General features: G+C 40.3%; 1 protein-coding gene across 4 annotated transcripts in view; it reads right to left on the bottom strand.

Annotated features, from left to right (window-relative positions):
* Positions 1-19,718, bottom strand: part of SVEP1 (sushi, von Willebrand factor type A, EGF and pentraxin domain containing 1) — a 117,557-nt gene extending 97,839 nt beyond the window's left edge. For 3 of the 4 annotated variants that reach the window (XR_003381994.2, XM_026797763.2, XM_026797764.2), the window contains exons 1-3: positions 18,970-19,718; positions 5,820-6,075; positions 4,499-4,675 (exon numbers count right to left, since the gene is read on the bottom strand). Coding sequence is in view for 3 of the 4 variants with exons in the window: in XM_026797763.2 (XP_026653564.2) it covers positions 4,499-4,675; positions 5,820-6,075; positions 18,970-19,488 (952 nt within the window). In the remaining variant the exon portion in view is untranslated. The remainder of the gene's footprint in view (positions 1-4,498; positions 4,676-5,819; positions 6,076-18,969) is intronic. The other variant, XM_014272460.3, reaches the window with a different exon arrangement.
* Positions 19,719-20,891: the final 1,173 nt, after the last annotated feature.

The following is a 20,891-nucleotide window of genomic DNA, read 5'->3' as shown; positions in this document are numbered from 1 at the left end:
CAGGCATTTTGACACAGCATACTCACAATAGAACCTCTGTGTATCATCACAGATTGAAAGTCACTTTTGTGTAACAAAAGATTAAATTGCAAATAATGAAGTATACAAATGCATCTCATCCCCCTGCAGGTTAGAGAAATGGGATCATGATTAAAGAGCAGTAAAAGGGGTGAATCACAGGCTGACAGACGTTGTACACAGAGAAAGGTCTCTCTAGTACAGCTTTTCTGTCTCTACAGCAGGTGAGTCTAACTCCTAAGTCTTTCCAAACTGTTCTGGTTTTGAAAGCATTTCATTATTGCTTCATTAAGCATGTACATTCCAACTTCCTTGCACAACTGTAATCCAAGTTATTTGAAATCATCTGATGGTATTTCAAGATTTGCAGGGTTATGTGACACAAAACACCACACTTGCAGCTATTTAGCACTTTTTTCAAAGAAATGCCCTTTCTTCAATTTGTCAGTTTTTAATGGCTGCAGGTCTTACAACGAACCCTCTTTTAGTGACAGCTGAGTTAGAAATCAAGAATATTTTTCTGATTTAGAAATTGAAAGCAAAGGAGGAGAGAGAAATCAAAACAAACTCCAACCCAGTTTCAAGATGCAGAATCAATGAATGAAAGCATAAAATAGCACTGCTTTGTGAGACAGCAAGAAAATAAGTTCTAAGGGTTTGAAAATCTGCAGTTCCATGAACTAATTCAAATCTTCAGATGCAACAGGCAAATTTAGCCCAAGATCTTACTATGCTTGAAGATATTTTCCACACTCTTTTTCACACTCCCTTTCTTGCTTTCTTTTCCCTCCCTGTCTGTCAGAATCTCAGAGTGGTGGTTCTCCTCCAGATCCGTGGCAGGCACCTGCTGAGGAGTACAGCATATGCTGTATGTGGAAGCCTTGGAGGAAGACTTGAAAACTTGGAGGAATCTTGAAAACTTAGTTAAAATTTCCAAGTACCATCTGCCAAGTTTCAAGATGGTTGGCAAGGCTTCATTTAGTCAGTAACTCCTCCAGGGTAGCTAAAGAAATACCTCCCATAGAGAAATACTGAGAAAGGGTGATTCAGCTTCCGGGGAGTGGAAGCTCCTATCAAAAGGAAGAGAGGAAGGAGACAGCATGGCAGGAGAAATATTTACTTTCCTTTGACTAGATGATTGGAGTCACCACTGGAATTAATGTTCTTCCTGTGTGTGACTAAGGAAAGAACTGTTAGTAGTGTATCAAACTCAAAAGCTTGTTTTCTAACTAGAAAGATATCCACTTTATGAACATCAGGTTTGGTTTTGCATTCTCAAGAGGAACAATCCAGAAAATATCATGGAAAAAATGCTCAGATGAAAATTAGGTCCACAGTCCAAGAAACCACAAAATGCAAATCCTCCCTCCCTTGCTGGACCTATATATCCTCAGTTTAAAGTCTTTTCAGTAATGTGTTATGAGTTAATATTTGTAAAAAAAAAAAAAAAAAAAAAAAAGAACTTTTCACATGTTTTCATGTTTCATTGGAAAGGCTCTTTAGAAATCTAATCCATGTGGTGTTTTGAAGCCAAGACTGTTGCCCTAGTAGCTGTGCATGTGATTACTGATATGCTGCATATTCCTAAATAAAAGCTTAGGCAAGCTATTAAATATTCATGTGGATGGTGGAATTCAATAATTATATCCAAGCAGAGAGCTAAATATAAACAAAAGAATGAATAACCAGCCGAGAGAACAAGGAATTAAGTTACTTGTTCTGCCCTGTGAGCTCAACATCATCTTTATGGATACCTTGTTCTGCAAAAAATAGGGTCTACATGTTAGACAAAAGAAACTACCAGTTGAAAGACAGCAGTTTCCTAATCTCTCCAATAACAGTGGTTGTGCTTAGGAGCAACTGATGAGGTGAACATGATGGGTACTATTTTCAGTTGCATCATGTTGAACCTAGAAGGTCATCCAACCCAAGAGACCATCTAAACCAGAACTTTCCAAGGGGAGTCTTACTCAAAAAAAATTGTGAAAACAGCACATCAAAGAGCATATATATAGCATATCAAACAGCATATATTCTAACCATGTAAGAAAGAGAAAAAGATACTAATGGAGATCTGAATTTTTTTTTTTTACTTTCCTATGAAAGGTGCAATTGATTTAAACAACTCATATTTTATTGATGAAATGGAAGAAAGGGTCCTGATGAGAAATCACAAGATTTATTTTTGCTGCCTTCTGTGCTTTTTTTTGGTTGTCCCTAGTTTGAACCTCAAGGAATTTGTGATCAAGGAAAAGGAGGAGAAGAAATAGTGAAGAGTTACCGAAGAGGAGGTACTCATGTGCTCTGCAGTACTCAGGTGCTGGTTACAATCCCGTTTTTCCTCTCACTCCCTTCCTTTGCCACAGTTATCACAGATATCTCTGGCCACATGAAGTACCCAGTGTGGGCCAAGAAGTTTTGTTTGGTTTGCTTTTTAAAGCAGAGAACAGTCAGTCTGTTCTTCCTTTAGTGGCACATCAACAATACTACAAAGAGCGGGAGTGGGACACTGAATTTCCGCTTTTCAGCACAAAGCACGTGGCTCCTATTTTATTTCACAGGGTGTTTTCTGGTAATTATGAAAGTAAAAAACTGTAAGGATTTTTACATGTTATTCTGATGTCTCACATTTAAAACCATAAACAACAGTAAGGTTGTTTATGAAAAGCAGAGAATACAGAAAATAATGACAGAAAATAAACACAATAGCAAAACTAAGAGATGCTACACAGAAAAGCAATTTCCCTCTTAATTCAAATTCTTTTAAAAAAGCCTTACTGTATTAGGGAAACACAGACTAGTGGAGTATCTTCAAGTTTTGCCAAAAAACCCCTAAAGATAGTCCAATTAAAATCGAAGTCCTGTCACTGTAAACTTGTCACAAATCTTCCTGCACATTATAGAATGAGGAAAAGTTAAGATGCATTCTTAAGATTCCTTATGCTTTACAAACCCACAGCTATGCTTGGATGCGAAATGTTAAAAAAAGGTTGGAATCCTTTTCAGAATAAAAGATTTCAAAATAGTCTCTTTTTCCTTTAAAGAACACATGTCTGTCTGTTCAAATACAAGAGTTGAACAGAGCATACATAAAATGTTTGAGTTTCTTAGGTCAAATTCTCCCTAAAATACATGTGTGCAACTTCAACTACCATCACATAAACAGCAGATGGCTGCAATTATCAGCTTACTTGCAGTGTATTTAATATCAGACCCTTCTACAAGTTTACTTCAGAAGCACCAAGGAAGAAAAAATGAAACTTTTGTCTGCAGCTGCAAACTAACCATTTTAACAAATCTGACTTTTACCATTTTTGGTGGTACCACCAAAAGACCCTTTCATGAAGAAAGGGCAACTCTAAAATGATAGTCCTGCTCTCTTGACGAATAGTTCAAAACAACATTTAATGACACAAACTACTGATAAAGGCAGAAATGCTGTATGTATTTTGTTCAATATCTTACTATGGCACTCAAGGTGAAGGAAAACTACTTTATGACAAAACGAAAAATATGATGAAAAGGAGGTTTTGTCTTAAATAAATTAATATTAGAACTGAAAATAAGAGAAATGGAATAGTGTATTTGTTTAGAGTAAATCAAGCACAAAAGGGAGCTGCAACCACTTGTATAAAATACAATTCTGATCCATTGTGCCAGTACTGATATAGGTTCCTAAGTGCATTCCTGTACTCATGTTGCTTTCAAAACTCAATGAATTCCTGCTTACACACTGAAAAAAGGAAAGGTGTTCCAGAGGCACAAGGAGAATTACAATGTGATAATTGGCAGGGAGTGTAATACAACTTTATGGATCAACTTCTGTAAAGAAGTATAAACTGTTATTTTAATCATACTTCGAATGGATATGAGTAAAAAGGATTTGTCCAAAAATTAGTAACAAAACCAGTATTAGCAAAATGTCACAATGAGAAGTCTCTCTTTAGTGACTCAACTGTTTTCTTCCTCTATGGTAACTGGAAGTCATCATGGGAGAATTAAAACACATTTCCATGATTGTAAGTTTCACCCAAAATTTATCCTGCAAAGATCCACACATATAGCCCCTCTCCAAACAGAAGACTTTATGGAACTATATCAGTTCAAAAACTGATCAGCAAAACTCATGAGGGAAGAATGTACTATGAGCACTTGAGAGTAAAAGGTATTACCTCAGACTCTGTAAACTTGTGGTCACAAATTTCAGGTGTGCTCTATTTTAGGCAAGTTTTACTTTGTCAGAACATTTGCCCTATTCTTACCTCTTTCCTGTGCATCTCTTTGATCTATTGCTGAAGACAAGGTGTGAGGTGAATTTTGCTGCTACAGCTATTCTTATGTCTTCAGCCAGAGAGTCTTCCAGCAGTCTTGGATGCATTCTGATTCATAATCCTCAACAGATCTTTTAGCTCTCAGATAGATTAGCCATGCATTCAGAGCATGCAGAGAAACCCTGAAAATGCTGAGACATGAGACTCACCTGTACACTCATGTTGTAGTCCTTTCCCATAGTATCCCTTCTCACAGATACACTCGAACTGGCCCGTGTGAGTGCCACACTTACAGCTTGCCATGATGTCACAGCAGTTCTCGTTTGCCTCGCAGAGATATGAACAATGAGATATATCTTCTTGGATATAGCTGCCAGAGGGCAGGTCTGAAATAATATCAATTTATTAACCAAGAATTCAAACAAGAGTAATGCCACAGTCTCACATTCTACCATTAGTGAAACACTTGTTAAAAGCCCTAGGTTCCAGCTCTAAGTAGGCAGCATGGAGCAGAGCCCTGCTATGCTCCACATGAAAAAGATTGGTGTCCTTATTCGGGAAAAGGGCTCACTGAAATCCAGTGGTGCACTCAGGTTTTCTCCTTGTTTGAGTCTAACACTGCCAGAATGCAGTCTCACTCCCAACAGAAGCTGTTGGGACAGGTTTTCCCAGCTTTGGTGGATGGTTCTTCTGATTTGGCATGAGGAGAACATTTGGTCATGGCATGTAAAACCTTTTGGTCACATTATAAACTAAAAAACTTCAGCACATTCACATAGACCAACCTTACCTGGAACAAACAGGCGGGCAACAAAGCACCAGAAAACCTTATTTTACACTGTTATTTTAAAGTAGTATGTCTTTAAAAATTATAGCAAATAAATTCAAATGACTAGTCTGATGCCTGTTCTAAGCCTCAATCAAGCAGCATTGTCAAACAAACGTCTAATCGTGTGTTCTCTCTTGCTTGTCTAAATCTACCCTCTATTTCAGAAGGAACTTTTATTTTAGGAAATAGCAGATTAAAAGAGGAATTGCAGTCTGAACTCTCTTTCCAGTTTTGCTGCATGTATAAGATCATGAACACAAATTGTATTGACTCTTACAGAGAGGGATCTAGATTGGTTCTGAGAAGGCTGTTGCTGTGTGAGACACCCTAAAGGTATTAAGTCTAGTTCTAAAGTGTACACTCGGTGCCTCTTGTACCTGACTACGAGGTTCACTTGTTCAAGCACAAGATACATTGGGCCAAGAGCACAGTCTGATCTTCATAGACAAAATGAAGAGCTGAAGGGATGTAAGCATGTATACACATCAGTAAGGAGAATTTTTCTCACATCCTGTTGATGATGAGTTAAGTTAAAGAAAGTTTATCCTTTTAACTGAGAGACAAACACCTCTGCTAAAAAGTAGGAGAAAAATAAAAAGAAAATCAACACTACATGAAGTGTAAATGCAAGACAGTACTGTAGAGCTTCCTATTCAGATCTCTCTGCTCCCTGTAAATTTCTGAGGTTAGGACATTAATACCTTCATGAAGAGCTCTGCGTGCCAGAGCTTCAAACTCAGTAAAACTGTGAAGAAGATAACAGTGATCTTCTTTTGGGTGGGATGCCATATCATTCAGTTCTCGGATATTCCCCTGCCATATCCCAAAGGTGAAGATTTCCACTCCAAGTTCACGCAAGGATGCTGCAATGGGTCTCGGGTCTCCCCCATTGGAATAGCCATCAGTAATGAGAAATATCACTTTTGTAGCATTTCCACGGGCATGCCGTAGTATTTGCTGGAAGAGAAAATGAAATTGCACACCTCAGCCAAAGGTTGACAGTGGTTGGCCGGTACATTACTTCCTCCATTATATGACTCCTATAACTTGAATTATACAGCTAATAAGGCCCTTGCAAGATCATCCACTATAACAAAGGTCAAACAGCTCGTAGAGCCTGTGGTTGATGAAGGCAAATCACCTGAGTCACACTTGAGGTGGTCACAGTTTACACAACCACAAAAATCATCACATCATAAGAAATAAGACACTTTTCATGCTGATTGATTAAGTCACCCATGCATCAGATTCACAATGATTCTGAGGAAAGCTTAAGTGACTTTGTTCAGATTGAAGTTTAAATAGGTACTACAAACATTGAAAATCTAGTGCAAGACCCAAAGTACAATCTAACATATTTTAATGCAATATTATTTTTTGACCACTAAATTATAAACCCCACTGCTGATTTATTGTAAGGCTTCTCCTAACAAATATTTGGACTGTTGGTTATTTTAAATTCAGCATAAAATTCCCCATTTGTTCATGTTGAATGATGCTTTCCTCCCTTACAACAGTTTGCCAAGATCACTTTGGATAGTCCATCATGGCCTAAAAAATGCCTGTAGCTCCTTCTACTCCGCTGCTTGCTCTTCCTAATACTTCACACAAAGCATGAATGATACTGTTCCCAACTGCCTGAGCGAGACCATGCCCCACAGATTCCTGCCCATTCCAGAATTCCAGTCTGACAATGCACTAGAATTCCTAATCATGGCCAGGTGCTGTCCACAGCCCTAAAGCAGGGGATTGTGGAGATGTATTCTCTCCATCCTCGGGGAATTTATGCAGAAAGAATTAGATGCAGACTTCCAAGTTGGTAGCAGGTATTATGCCCATGTTTTTTTCAATAACAGGTTGTACCATGCTACAATTAATGCAAAAGACCACATTTAATAGACCTTTGAATGATATTCCAAAAGACATGTCATTGTATGAAAAGGAGGTAAATGTGATTAAGACACTCTTAACAAGCACAAATTCCAAAACAAGAGATCAACCGAGCTGAACTGTTTTATTACAAAATCTTTATGTAAATCTTATGAAGTGAAATCATCTGGCTTTCAGCTGATCCAAAAGGTTACTATCTAGGCCAGCCTAAATAACCTATAGAGTTTTTATACCCCTTCTCAGTAAACTAGGCCACATTTCAGGACAACTGGATTTTGATTTGTCAGTTCTCTGATTTCAGGTAGATACTATGCAAAAATAAGCACACACACCATAAATCAAAGCGCATACCATTGGCACTGTGGTCTGAGAGACTGCCAAACAATATTTTGCTGTTGGGCTTGATTTTATTACTACTTGTTTGCAAAACCCAAAGGGAGTGAAACCAGATTCTCTTGCAGTCAAAAATACCCTTCACAAATCAAACTTATTGTTCCTCATATTGCTTAAGTTATAAGTGGAAAACCAGAATGAAGTGGGAAACTAGAATGAAAAGAATCAGGAAGAAAAAGACAAGACAAAGGGCAACATGAAGACAAACAGTAAGAAAAATGTACTACTGCCTAATTTCAAAATGCATTCTGAAACTGATGCTCTAATACAAGTGACTGCAGACAGAGACAGTAATGTTATTTATAATTCACATGTATAATTTACATATTTACCATTAACTGTAATTAATTTTAAAACAGAATATAAACAACTTAAACTTCTATCCAACTTCTCAAATATCCAGGCTGATATTCTCTACTCGGGATGTTTGTCTGAAGCTATTTTAGTAAAAATGGCCCTTTTTTGAAAAACAAGACAAAGAAAACATATGTTCCATCCCTACTCAATTGGTTCTGGCAACTGTAGCATCTCTGAGCTTTGAAAAAAGAACATTTAATCTGCAAATTACATAATAAAGGTGGAAAAATAATACATTCAAATTCTGGAATGCGTGTAACTGAGGAAGAAACCACAACTTACACAGGGTTAAGAGACCTTATGGTGATTGCCAGTGCAGGCCTCTGAAGATCCCACCTACAGGCAGATTGCTCTAGCAGATTATTATTTCAGCTTGTGATTATGCCATAACATGTACAGAAGGGGGAACAAAGCTTCATTTTGGAAGTATGGCAATTTCTGTAGTATCCTTCAGCATTGTTTCCCTCAGTGCATAAACAGGGAGCTTCCCACACTTTGCAGATGAAGGTAGTGGATAGCATTCCAACATCGCCCTGGTTCTTCAGCAATTAATGCTCATAATCAGCAGCAGTTATACTTCCACATTCTCCCTAAACACAGAGACATGTCTGTCTGCATAGCCAGGGAAAATATGAGCTTGAGCCCCAGTAGTCTAGACAGGACTACAGATATCTCAGGACTATTTAAATCTGACTAGCAAATAAGCAGGGATTTTATTTTACAAAATTAGACTGCTACAAATGCCCTTGGAAACTCCTGAAACACAAACCTCCATGAACTTCCAAGTAATCAAGAAATTTGAATGATACTCCAAAACAGTTTGCCAAGAAATTGCCTGGTCCCGTGAAAAATTGCTTAGCAAGACCTTTTAAAAGATGTGGGTTTGAGTAAGTGGAAAGCATCAGTGAAAGACCATCTTTGAGGAGTAAATGACTATTCAGGAAAAGGAAAATATGCCTTGGCTACACAACCCTCAGATAAGGCAAGAGCCAACATCTTTTCTGCCCTCTGCAACCACCTCTGCAAGACGGCACTTCTGTCACACATACACAGACAGAGCCAACAGGTAAGAGAGCACGAAGACATCTTCCTGCTGCCCAGAAGACTTGAATATTCAGGCACCAGGGAATCTGAGTAGAGAAACAGACAGACAAACAGACAAGATTGCTACATATTGCCCCTAGAAATCAAAACAAAACAAAGTGACTGACCAGCTTGGCCCTCATGTCTTGCAGCTGTAACTCTAGACACAGAATCCCTGCTGCATAAAAACAGAGGAAAACAAAAGGGAGGGAAAGAAACATTCAGCATGGAGGGGGGGGGCAAGGAAGAGGTGGGAAAGAAGACAAAAGTCTATTATAAAACAATTTGTCTATGTCTGCTGGTCCACTTAGTATTTTTTTCTTTTTGTGAGAACAAGAGGACAGGCCACCAGCCTGTCAGTGCTGCTGACAATCCAAGTATCAGTCTCCATTCCTCTTCTCTGCAATATTTGTGCAGCATTTCACATAATTTTTGTTTTCTCTAACCCTGACTTACATCCCTCTATTCTGAGTAATCTCTTCTTCTTCCCTCTCCAAAAAGCTGTTTTTCCCCGAAGAAAACGTTCATGTATTTTAAAATGTTTGTTCAACCCCTAAACTTGTTTAACCCTTAAACTTGTAAGTACATGCAGAGATTGTTCATCAGCACCTGCCAACTTAATGGATTGCATCTACATAAAGATTACTTTTTTTCATGATAAGGCTTTCCAGTCCCTTCATAAATCATCAGGTTCTTCATAAATACAGTTTAAAAGCCCTCTAAATGGTACTAGTAAGTTTAAAGGATCCTGAGAACCTGTTTCTTTCACATAAATATCCACATCTGCTTCTGATTTTACCATCAAAAAACTGAGCACCAGCCATAACTCAAATTACAGGGCTGAACAGCCTGTTAAATTGAGAATTTAGACCATTTGGTCAATACTATAAATTAATAGGGGACAAGTATTAACAAAACAAAACAACTAGTGCTATTGATGATTCAATAGAAATTCATGGGGCCACTAAAAATACCTAGTCTTTTACCATGTCAGTAACTAGTTTGTTGTCTACACTTCCTTCAGAGAAGTAGTAGATCAGTCAGTTTCAGTAATCCTTACAGATTTTAAATAAAACATTCTTTTCACATTAGCAAAAAGTTATTACCATCTGTATTGTGTTCAGTCACTGTTTGGTGTGTACAAACATCTGGCAGTCTAAACAATTTTTTGTGCCAATAAAAGTCCTTAGAATTAAAATATGAAGTCTTGTGCAACAAAAGAGTTATCATACAAAATTCTTCTCTAGAAATTCACTACTGTAATGGAAAAGTAAATCCTATCAGTACAGTCACAAAACTAGCTAAATCCTAACTTCTGCATTTTTAACACTAACATGGGTTTGTACCACAAAATTAGGAGATAAGCAGTATTGAAGGGCAAAGACTTCTTCAGTCACTTGACAGCCACAGCAATGATGTTGTCAAAGGTTCTTTGTTACTCTTTCAACTACATCTTCTGCGTGTAATCCATAAACATATGATCTTGGGCCTGATTCCTGTCTTTACTCTCTCTTTTGATTTTAAAGAAGATTCTGATCATTCAGAATTGAATATTAATATATCTATCTAGAAAGAAACAAGTTGAAATGGGTTACCCTCTCTCACTTTACAGACCAAGCCAGGCTGTAACATCATACAGCCCCAGGAGTAGCTTGCCTGAAAATGCTTAAGTTGGAGCCTAACCCTCAAAATAACATTCACTTTGCAGGAAAACATTCAACATTCACTTTGCAGGAAAAAACACTACAAAGCAAATATTATTTCCTATAGATCAGGAAGAACCACCAGTGCATCTCAGAAGCAAACCAGAAAGCTTTCCACTAGAGAGCCATTCAGCTGCTCTAGCCCAAAAGACCATTTTCACTGGAATTCCTTTCACTTTAGGAATGACTTAAAACATACACACCAGGGGGTAAGCTCTGAATAGAACAAAATGATTCTTTTTCCTATACGATCACTTATTCAATATAAAAGAAATAATTTCCATTTTATAATATTATAGAATTAATTTAACTATCCATAATGAAACATATTTGTTATTAAGCCTATATTAAAATGAATGAATGCTAGTTTATTACAAAAAACACTGCACAGATTTGTTCCATGTATTCATAACAATACTAAAACAGTACATACTAATTTGTCATAGGTGGCTTCGAAAGCAGATCAGCATTCCCATTCTCAAAGGGAAATGGCAATGCTAAATATCTTTGCCAAGCTCAACTCTGTTCCAAGATTTCTTTGCTTTCACCCCTCAGGTAAAAATGTTCAAATCTGACAGGAGATTTTACATAAATAAATATTCTATAATGAAAAAAATAACCAGTACTGTGATCAAGCATAGCTTTTGGTGAAGCTGAGACATCTTATCACAGAATCCAGAGCACTCCTGAGGAATCTGGTCATCTCCCAAGAATAATGTAGAGCAAGAGTGTGACAAACACAGTTCCCCTGCATCAGGAAACTGTTGCCACGTGAAGAATTGTTTGGACTTGGTAGGTGGTTGTTCCTCAAAAACCACTGGCCTATGGAGGCACACAATGCTGATTCTGTAGGAAGAAGATCTGGAAAGTAACCCAGACTTTGCAAGCTTTTATGAGTTCACCAGGCTGTCAGGTACAACTTTGAGGTTGCCCTCTACCAGGGATCACCAGTGTCCCGGGACAGAAAGCATGCCCAGAGGGAAGGGAATGTAAGGTAATGACTTTGGGAAAATTATTACCATATATATAGTTTTTTCCCTGGGAAAATCTATGAATATGTATGTAAAATGTAGTATATAAACAGGAGCTTTTCCTGCGCTCAGCAAGCAAGATATTTTGGGGGAGATATCCCCTCATGCATCCAACTGAACAAAGAATGCCTGCTTCTTAGTGTTGCATTGGTGCTAAGGAGTTTTATTTTATTGATTTTGGGTGCATAAAAGAACTGGCTACACCTCCTGAGCTCCCTCTCTAAAAGAGCAAATAGGGTTATTTCATCACATTTTCTTTTGGTCACTATACATTGCTCTTTTCACTGCTCAAATTGAATGAATCTTATCCCCTCTTTAGGTTTCAAAAATTAACTAAAAGATAGTCCCCAGTTAGAGGTTTTGGCTTCCAACTTTTCCCACTCTTCTCTGCACTGCTACACAGGCTCTAGAGAATAAGCTGTCACCTACCTAGAAGTAATTAACTAATTTTAAAGCTTCCCTTGGATATTTCACTAGCAAGAAATGCAATCTTGATTCAAAGAAAAGAAGTATCTATAGAAATCTGGATATTTAAAATACTTAAATAGTTCTTTCAGTAACTGGAAGGCATGATCTGAGTAAATCTCACAACTATGTCAGACAACTCCCCTATGCGGATGAAAGCACACAGGTGAAAGAGCCAGGCAAGTTCATGGCCAGGAAATGTACTGACAGGACATCTGAGTAAAGACTGACAGATCTAGTAATGCTCAGATGGGGGAAAAGAAGGCTTAAGGTCCTCTTATCCATGCATATTATATAAATACTTAATGAGGGGGGGAGTAAAAAAGATGTATACGGAATCTTCTAATTGGTAGCAAGAGGCAAGAAGCACATATTTAATTACCAACTTTCCACTTAAAGAGAGGAAGCAATATTTCTGCTGCAAGAGTAATCAACCACTGAAACAGGTTTCCCAGAAGGTTTGTGGGCTCTCCATCCCCGGGTATATTCAAACACCAACTTACAACACAGTCTTGAGCAGCCAGAATGAAAGCAACCAAAAACCGTCACTAAATGGTTTCAGTGATGGTTTTTTACTTTTTAACCAACTAAACAACCCAAAACCATCACTTGCTCTACAATGATAGGAACTATAACACAGAATTTTGACTCACACAGTTGTGTTAGGACTGTTGGATATTGTGATTTGAAATTCTGTGGCTTGTAGTTTTGAGCTCTGAACTAGAAAGAACAGAATGCACCTTGTTTCCAGGAAACAACTAACCTGCATATCCTTCATCGTCAATAATTCTGATGTTTTCTAAACAGGACATGTTATGAACATAGATATTTTCTGAGCTCTTGTGCTATATAACTTTTAACAACTTCATCAAGACTTTGCAAAGTTGCTGGAGGCCTTTATATGCTGCCATGTTGCGTGCTATACTCAACATAACAGTTGCTAATAGATCTCAGTTTGATTTAAAAAATGAAAAATCCTAGTTTTCTTGTCTGTGAGCAGTCTCCATCATTAAAATTACAAAGATGTTATTTGATTTCTTTAGTACCTCTCTGGTCTTCTGCTAATAATAAAAATAGGGACTCAAAAATATTTTACTAAATATGTAACTGATTTTCGTGCATTTTCAGACCAAGCAGTCACATCACTATTGACTAGTACATCTGCCAAATATTTGTTTCTTTTGTGTTTGCTTTAAGCATTTATTACTTTAAATAAGCAGGGGGAAAGAAGAAAAGCATAACTGAATAAGTAGTTCCAAAAGGACAAACACAATTCATGAACTGGCCCATCTACTGCCAGCTGTCACTGCTCAATTATCATCTGAATACTTTCCCCCCCCACACACCTTTTCTCCAGGACTGCTAGAATTGAGCAACACTAACACAAAGTTATCACTGATAAGAGATGTCCCAGACCAACTGGGTGTGGGGGAGTGCTTGGGAGAGAAACCCAACCTTCTACTTAACTGTTCATAGTGCTCACGCTTAGCAGAGCACCACAACTCTGAACGTTAAAGCTCTTCACAGACTGCTGCTTACATTCAAGGCTGCTCTTCATCTTCCTGGTTGAGGTTGCCAGTGAGACCTTGAAACAGAGGGATTATTATAATTTTAAAAGAGCTTTGTTTTGGATTGCGCTAATGTCATACAGAAGTAAGCAGCTCCAAAATTTAAGCAGGGTCCTAGTCCTACAAAGAACCCATTGCTAAAAGCAATAGTGCTTTTAATTTCTGCACATCAGAAAATTCTTAGCATCATAAACATGCAGCCTCACCTGCAAAATCTGACTCACAGATTCCAGTAGCATATGGGACTGGAGGACAAAGGATAAAATATATATCACAGAACACGTAAAATAAACATTCAGAAGTTTAATGCTGAGGCTTTTGTCAGGAACTACTGCTAAATATTATGTATTTTGCTGTAAAGGCCTCTCATAAGCTGAGGAAATGAATTAAAAATGAACCAACTTATTTGTCCTGACTTCTTCAAAATTTTAATGCTGTGAATTTATTCCTTCTCTCAGAACAAATCACTCAGCAGTTTTTCTGGTTTGTCTTTGTAATTCTGAAGTAAAGCACATGATAAGACTGATTTCTCTGTGAGGGTCATAACTTCTAAGGACTGGGGATCAGAAGGGGCTTATTGTCAGACCCTTCCAAAAGAGGCTCTGAGATGACAACAAGAAATGGTTTTCTCATGAAAAGGAATCTCTATTCCTGAGACATTTAGGATGATATGATCCAGACACCATAATGGTGAAATGTATCATTCATTGTATTGTTGGTTCCGTATTACATCCACAAGATTTGTTTTATTTTGTGCAGCAATATCTATACCAGGCTTCCAAATTACACGCTTCTGATTAGACTAAAAGGCAAGGCACAATTTTGTAAGCACAAGCACAAGAATTCCAAAGAACAGGTTTTCAACTAAAGAAAGTATTAACCCTGATTAGGCAGCCACAGATATTATGCTAAACAGAGCACTTTTTGTCTGTCCTGACCAAAAGGTCAGAGAAAAATTAACTACTTAAAAACCTCTAAAGATAGGTATATTTCAGGCTTGGTCTAAGGGCAAGGAACAATGTGCAGATGTGTATCTTGCCTCTGGCCCTGCCTTATTAATCTTGTGAACAAACCCATGCAAGGTTGGAGTATGCAGGACCAGTACTCTTCACAACACCACACTGATTACAACTGGACACTTAGAGCTGACACCAGTGATGGTTGACAGGAACACAACTTGCAATTCAGTAACCCCTAGCTACCAGCTCTGCAATTGCAAAGGTGGCCACAGAGGTGAACCAAGTTGACTTTTTGATTTTTTTTACTACCATATCTTTAACACAGACTTCCAAAGCCATGTCAAAAACACTGTCAACCAGTCAGTTAGCTCTAGTTGACCTAAGCCATCATCGGATATTTAGAACATGATGCCAAAGATAACCTAGAATCTGCTGCTCTCTCATTATTAGCTGCAGATTTTGCAGAGAACATAGGAGCAGAAATCCATGAACACATGTTTGATAACCAGACAATACACATGATTCTGAATGTTCATCTTTTTAGTGAGACGGCATTACTTTTTTTCAAATTAAAAAAAATTAACCAAGTACATGGTAAGAAAAGATTTTCAGTTCTTTAGCTCCAATAAATTTTTCATTTAAATTTGAAAATGAGATTCTGAATCTGAAAATGCATTGAAAACAAAAGCTAATTTTCCTAGTGGGTAACAGTGTTGCATCTTGTACTTTTGTCATACAGAAGAAACAAAGCCACTGTTACTTATTTAAACAAGCATTAAATAAGCATTAGAATTGTTTAGCCTAAACTGATATGTGCTTACATTCTTTTGGGGGGCATTTTTTTAATATTTATTAACTGTAACACAGAGCATGGTATTTGACATGCTGGTTGGACATTCATCACACTCCCCCAAAATCACATCAGATACAAACACCAGATTTCAAAGACCAGATTCTCAGAAATGTGTAACCTTGCTCTAGGTGACAAACCTTCCACTTGCATATACCTATACCTATATTGACTTCAATGGAGTGAAGATGAATTACAAAACCAAAAAAAATTACCTCTTTAATGCAACAATTATTTTTATAACACAGAACTCCCAAAGGCTCCCTCAGCTACTCCTTTGCCGGATTTTTTACAATTGACTTGGCCGAGTCTGTCTGAGTACTACCTCTGACTTCTGCTTGACAGTAGTGCACACTTATAACTTCCATTTCAATTACGAAGAGAAATTGTTCCCATTTTACTTCCACTGAAAGACAGAAATTAGACTATCTTCTTTTTAAAATGGTATCTTTTTAGAAGATACAATTTTATCAACACATTGCCATGTGGAGTAGTTTAAATAATTTTTATTTTCATCTTTTGTTTTTTTAGACCACCAAAACTAATGCAGCTTCAGGATGTTTAAACTGTCCATCAAAAAAGATAGTGCACCAATGGTGGCTATATGTAACTGTGACTCTCAGCTGCTAAAACAAGAACCCATTAAGCTTCCATAATTGCATGAGGACCCCTCAGTTCTGTTTCAAAGCCCATCTGGTAAAAAATGCACATCCTTCTCACAAAACATAATGGGTGGTGTTAGCAGTGGCTATCTCTCAGGATCAGAAGCTCCAATAGAGTTGCCTATAGGTCTCTCAACACTTTTCACCACTGAGGTCTTTTGGCTTTAGTTGCATTCCTTAAGCATCAGGAAGAACACTTGCTTTAACCTGTTTGTATTTTCAATTCTGCTTTGGTTCTTTCTTGCTGTCACAACAGCTCTGTAGCTTTCCATAATGCAATAAGCAATCTGCTTAACATAAGCTGCATGTGGTTTGTGCTGTCCCACCAACTTATGCTGTGAAAAACTGAAGCCAAAGAGTTTTGAATTAATGAGCTCAGCTTCTTCCCCTTTTTAAGACTGTTTGCATGTGCCTTAAAAGAAAGACTCCAAAAATGAGCACTTGCTAGCTCAAGCATGGCACAAAATCACAAACAGGGTGGCAAACCCAAACATCAATAGAAGTTCATCCATTCCCATCAGGATTCTGTCTCTTGCCACTGTCTCTTGTGGTATATTTGACATTTTTCTGTGAATCACATAGAATTTATCTTTAACAGGCAGGGTAGGAATGCCAAAGTGTGGTCTACATGGCAAAAGTTAGTAAGGACAGCTTTGACAAAACACAGAAACTCTGCAATAAACTTGTCTGCAAAGTACCTTTGGAGAGGATGCCAAGGTGCAGTGTCAAGGAGAACTCTCTTATGTTTTTCAAAGAAGATGGACGCTGTGTGGTTGTGCAACTGCTTTTAGGAAGATGTTTTGCTGCCACAGGTTTTGAGACAGCTACTGCTATGTAAATCTTGCTGCTGTTCACTCATGTTCCCAGTCAGACACTAACTGGCCTGATGACCTTGCAGAATTCACTTATCTCTCTGCCTCTGTGGTTTCAGTGGAACTGTCACAGATGTGAATTAATGACTTTGTAACCTACCAAAGAAGAGGGCTGCACAACGATTTAAGTGCTGGGTTTACTCTAACAATGCACTTTCCTTCATTTTCTATTACTATAAGTGATACAATCACAGAGACTTTGTAATGCTTTGCAGATACTTTTGAGTTTGGAAAAGCAGCAGAGGATTCTGGTCAGAAGAATAAGGAATCTCAAGTTAAAGTGTAAAAGAAAAAGAATAATTCAAAAAAAGGACACATTTTAGAAAAGTGAAAGAAGAAATAATTATGGTTGTACCAAAGGGCAGTTAAAAACATACGGCAGCAGTCTAAGAGTCCAGAGGGAATAGCAGTTTCATTATACTTTTAAAACTTTCTAGATTTATTCCAACAGTAGTATTTTAAGCTTAGAACAGAAATTTTCTGAAGAGTGTCTAGAAAGGAGAGTATTCTGTGAAGATGTTAATTTGTCTGACATGAAGAAATCATACCGAAGAAAACCACAGTACAGTATCTTTAACCAAGAGCTAGTAAACAGACCGGAATTTAACCTTGTCATTCTATCTTAATTTTCCCTGTCACCATGCGAATATTTTTCTTCCCACATTCTTATAAGAACACAGTGTAAAATGACAGTCATGCTGTTGCAGCCACAAAGTTTAGCTCAAGAAACTAAATTGTAGGTTTCTGAAGGGATTTTTTGTTTATTCCACTTTAAAGATATCATTAGTCAAGATTTCGTATCAAGACAACAGATGGTATTTCTTAAGCTTATATTTTGTTTTTAATGGTTATTTTTAACTTATATCATTAACTTTTTCACACAACACCCCTGGGATGGATATATATTGAAATATGGCTTCACAGTGGAAGATCTAATACAGGGATGTGTTTTCCTAAAGCAGGTTTGGCATGTGCAGCTCTGAGCACATTTTAAGTGAACTTGCTTTCTCCTGCCAAAAGTGAAGAAGAGAATAATCTCTGCCAATTTCATATGCCCAGCAGTGACGCACCTCTTGCAATCTCGCTCCTCAGCTCCAAATGAGAATGTGTAAGTGTTTCAAGACAAGTGCACCCAATGCTCATCTACAGGACACTAGCAGAAATAAGATTAAAAAAAAAAATTAAAAATTGCAAATGAGACTTGGTTTGGTGGTTGTTTATGAACACGGAGGCCAAATGACAAGGAAGACCTGGGCCTAGCCTTGTGAAAAAACCTTCCTGGGTAGACTGGCTGTCCCTTGACCATCAACCGAGAAGTCTCCCCAGCATGACCAAGTGCCAACACATGTCCAGGGGCTGCCTAGACCAAATTTCTGCTATGGGTCTGTAGGACAGCATGAAAAGTGATTGTGTTATGGTGTCTGGAAATGCTCCTGGGGACATGCCCCTACTTACTGGTATACTGCACGCAGCTTAAGGTGACCTTTGTAAGTCATCAGCAATTAAAACAGACACCTGGCAGGCAGGTCTGACAGCTAGCAGGCACTCAAGTCCCGCTGCCATGAAACCAGGCAGGCATTTCAGATGCCAGACTTGACTCATGTACCACTTCTGAAACTGAGATACGGGCTCCATGTCCCTTCAAAGAGCGAATTTCACACGTTTGTTTGCAAGGGCAGCAGAAAACATGGGAGTTGCAGGTGCAGATAGCACGGGAAGATAGTGACTAATTGCTCCGACCAGACTATTCTGCATCCCACACCCCATCATACAGCCCTACACCGCTAGTCGCGGAACACCCTCGAGCAACGCAGAGAGCCACATTCCCACACCACACACAGCGCAGCGCAGCACACCGCACGCCCCAACACCCCACGCACTACAGCGACTCGCATCGCCGTGCCTTCCCTCGATGCCGACACGCCGCCCTGCCACAGCGCGCCCCGCACGGCCCCGCCGCTCGCTCCGTGGCTCCCGGCGCACCGCGCACCCCGCTCCGCGGAGCCGCCCCGTCTCACCGCCGCCTGCTGGAAGGCGCCCTTGGTGTAGGTGCCGCCGCCGCGGTAGGCGATGGCGGGGATCTCCCGTCCCAGCAGGGCGCATTTGTGCTGCTGCGGCCGCCGCCGCGAGATGTAGTCCACGCGTGGCACCACGTTGCTGCGCGAGGAGAAGGTGACGATGGCGACGCGCGTGGCCGCGGGCACCACGGGGAAGTCGGAGAGCAGCTTCTTGACGAAGCGCAGCTCGCTGAGGAAGTTGGCCGGACCCACGCTCGACGACTCGTCCACCAGGAACACCAGCTCCAGCCGTCCGCTGCGCGCCCGCAGGCGCCGCACCTGGCGCTTGAAGGCGCGCCCCAGCTTCTCCACTTTGCTCTCCGTCGTGTCGGGCAGCGGCGGCGCCTCCAGGGACGGCGACGCGAAAGTTGGGGCGCGGAAGAGGGCGCCCGGCTGGCCGCCCGGCCGGCCCTGCGGCGCCGCCGGCGACAGGGACAGCGACAGTCCCCCCCAGCAGCAGAGAGCCACCAGGGGCCACATGGCGTGGCGGCGGGCGCCGGGAGACGCCGGCGGGCGCGGGAGAAGAGCTGCTGGTCGCCCCCTGACGCCCCACCTCTTCTCCACTCGGAGAGGCGTCCGGCCTGCCTCTCTGCCTCCCTGCCGGCCTCCCCGCCGGCCCTCGCAGGTATCCGCGCCCTTTAATCCCCCGTGGCTGAGGCGCTGCCCCTCGCACGCCCCTCTCTCCGTTTTCCCCTCCTCGCCTTTCGGTAGCGTTCTCCCCCCCCCCGTCCCTCCCCGCCTCCCGCCGCCCCGTCCCGCCCCGATGGGTCCCACACGGCTGGCGGGGGCCAGCCCGACCGCGGAGCGGGCGGCGGTCACTGGGAAGCGAAGGGGGGCGGAAAGGCGGGACCCCCCGAAAAGCGAGGAGCGCCTTTTCCGCTCCCTCGCCGCGCGGGTTGGAGCTGCTGCTCGCGGGGACGGAGTGAGGGCTTGCACTGACACGTGCTGAATTAATCGTGGTTAATTCAGCCCTTTGTTTTGCGGGAAGGATGCGCCTGCGGCTGGGAGGTTTGAAGGGTCCATATGCTCAGGTCTCTCTCCTGGCTCTGTCACAGTCTCCCTCTCTTGTTCAAGGGCGCACTTCAGCCGCCTGAGGACTCAGCTTTTCAACTTTCAAGATGTAGCAATACTTTATTTATGTACGAGTCACACAGTGACAGCGAGGTGTCCAGATACGTGAGGTGAGTGTCCACAAGGGTGTGTGCATGAAGGACAGGGACAGCACTTGCATATGTACATCAACATGTGTTTGCAAACATATACACTGACACAGCAACAGTGACAATAAACTGTGCGTGTTATAAAAATTCCTGGTTGCCAACTGTGACATTACTGGCCATTTCTCCGAAGAGATCCTGTGCTGTCTTGCTGTCTGTGAGTCGCTTTAGGAGAGAGATACACTCGCAATGAGACCTCCTGCCACTACCCTTCAATCAGTCTCAGTACAGATTTAAATCTCAAGAATATTATGAGAACTTGGGTTTATTTTAGCCATTGATTTCAAATGGAACAGTTTTCTACTGTTTCTTTATCAACTGCATTTTCGGGAGTAACTTAGTCTCAGAAAAATTCCCCTGGGACAGATTAGCCATGTAAACCTGTTGATTGCAACTTTTGGCCTTTTGTTGGTGTTTTCCTTCTTTTACATATTTTCTACTCCTCCTCTCGAGTTTGCTTCTGTTGACATCACAGCATGATGGAATATGCAGGTACATTGATTCATTTGCAAGTTCAGCCCCACATTTACATTTACGTTTGGTTGAATTATACATTCCTTACACATTGAGGCTTTTAGCTGATGGAAAATTGTTCTGATACTGTCCTTTTGACTTCCCAGCAATACTCAAATTTCACTGCAAATGACAAGAAACTAAGTAACAGAA

Source organism: Zonotrichia albicollis, chromosome Z, assembly GCF_047830755.1.
Source record: "Zonotrichia albicollis isolate bZonAlb1 chromosome Z, bZonAlb1.hap1, whole genome shotgun sequence".
NCBI classification, from domain to species: Eukaryota; Metazoa; Chordata; class Aves; order Passeriformes; family Passerellidae; genus Zonotrichia; species Zonotrichia albicollis.
This window is presented reverse-complemented; position numbering and strand designations above follow the sequence as displayed.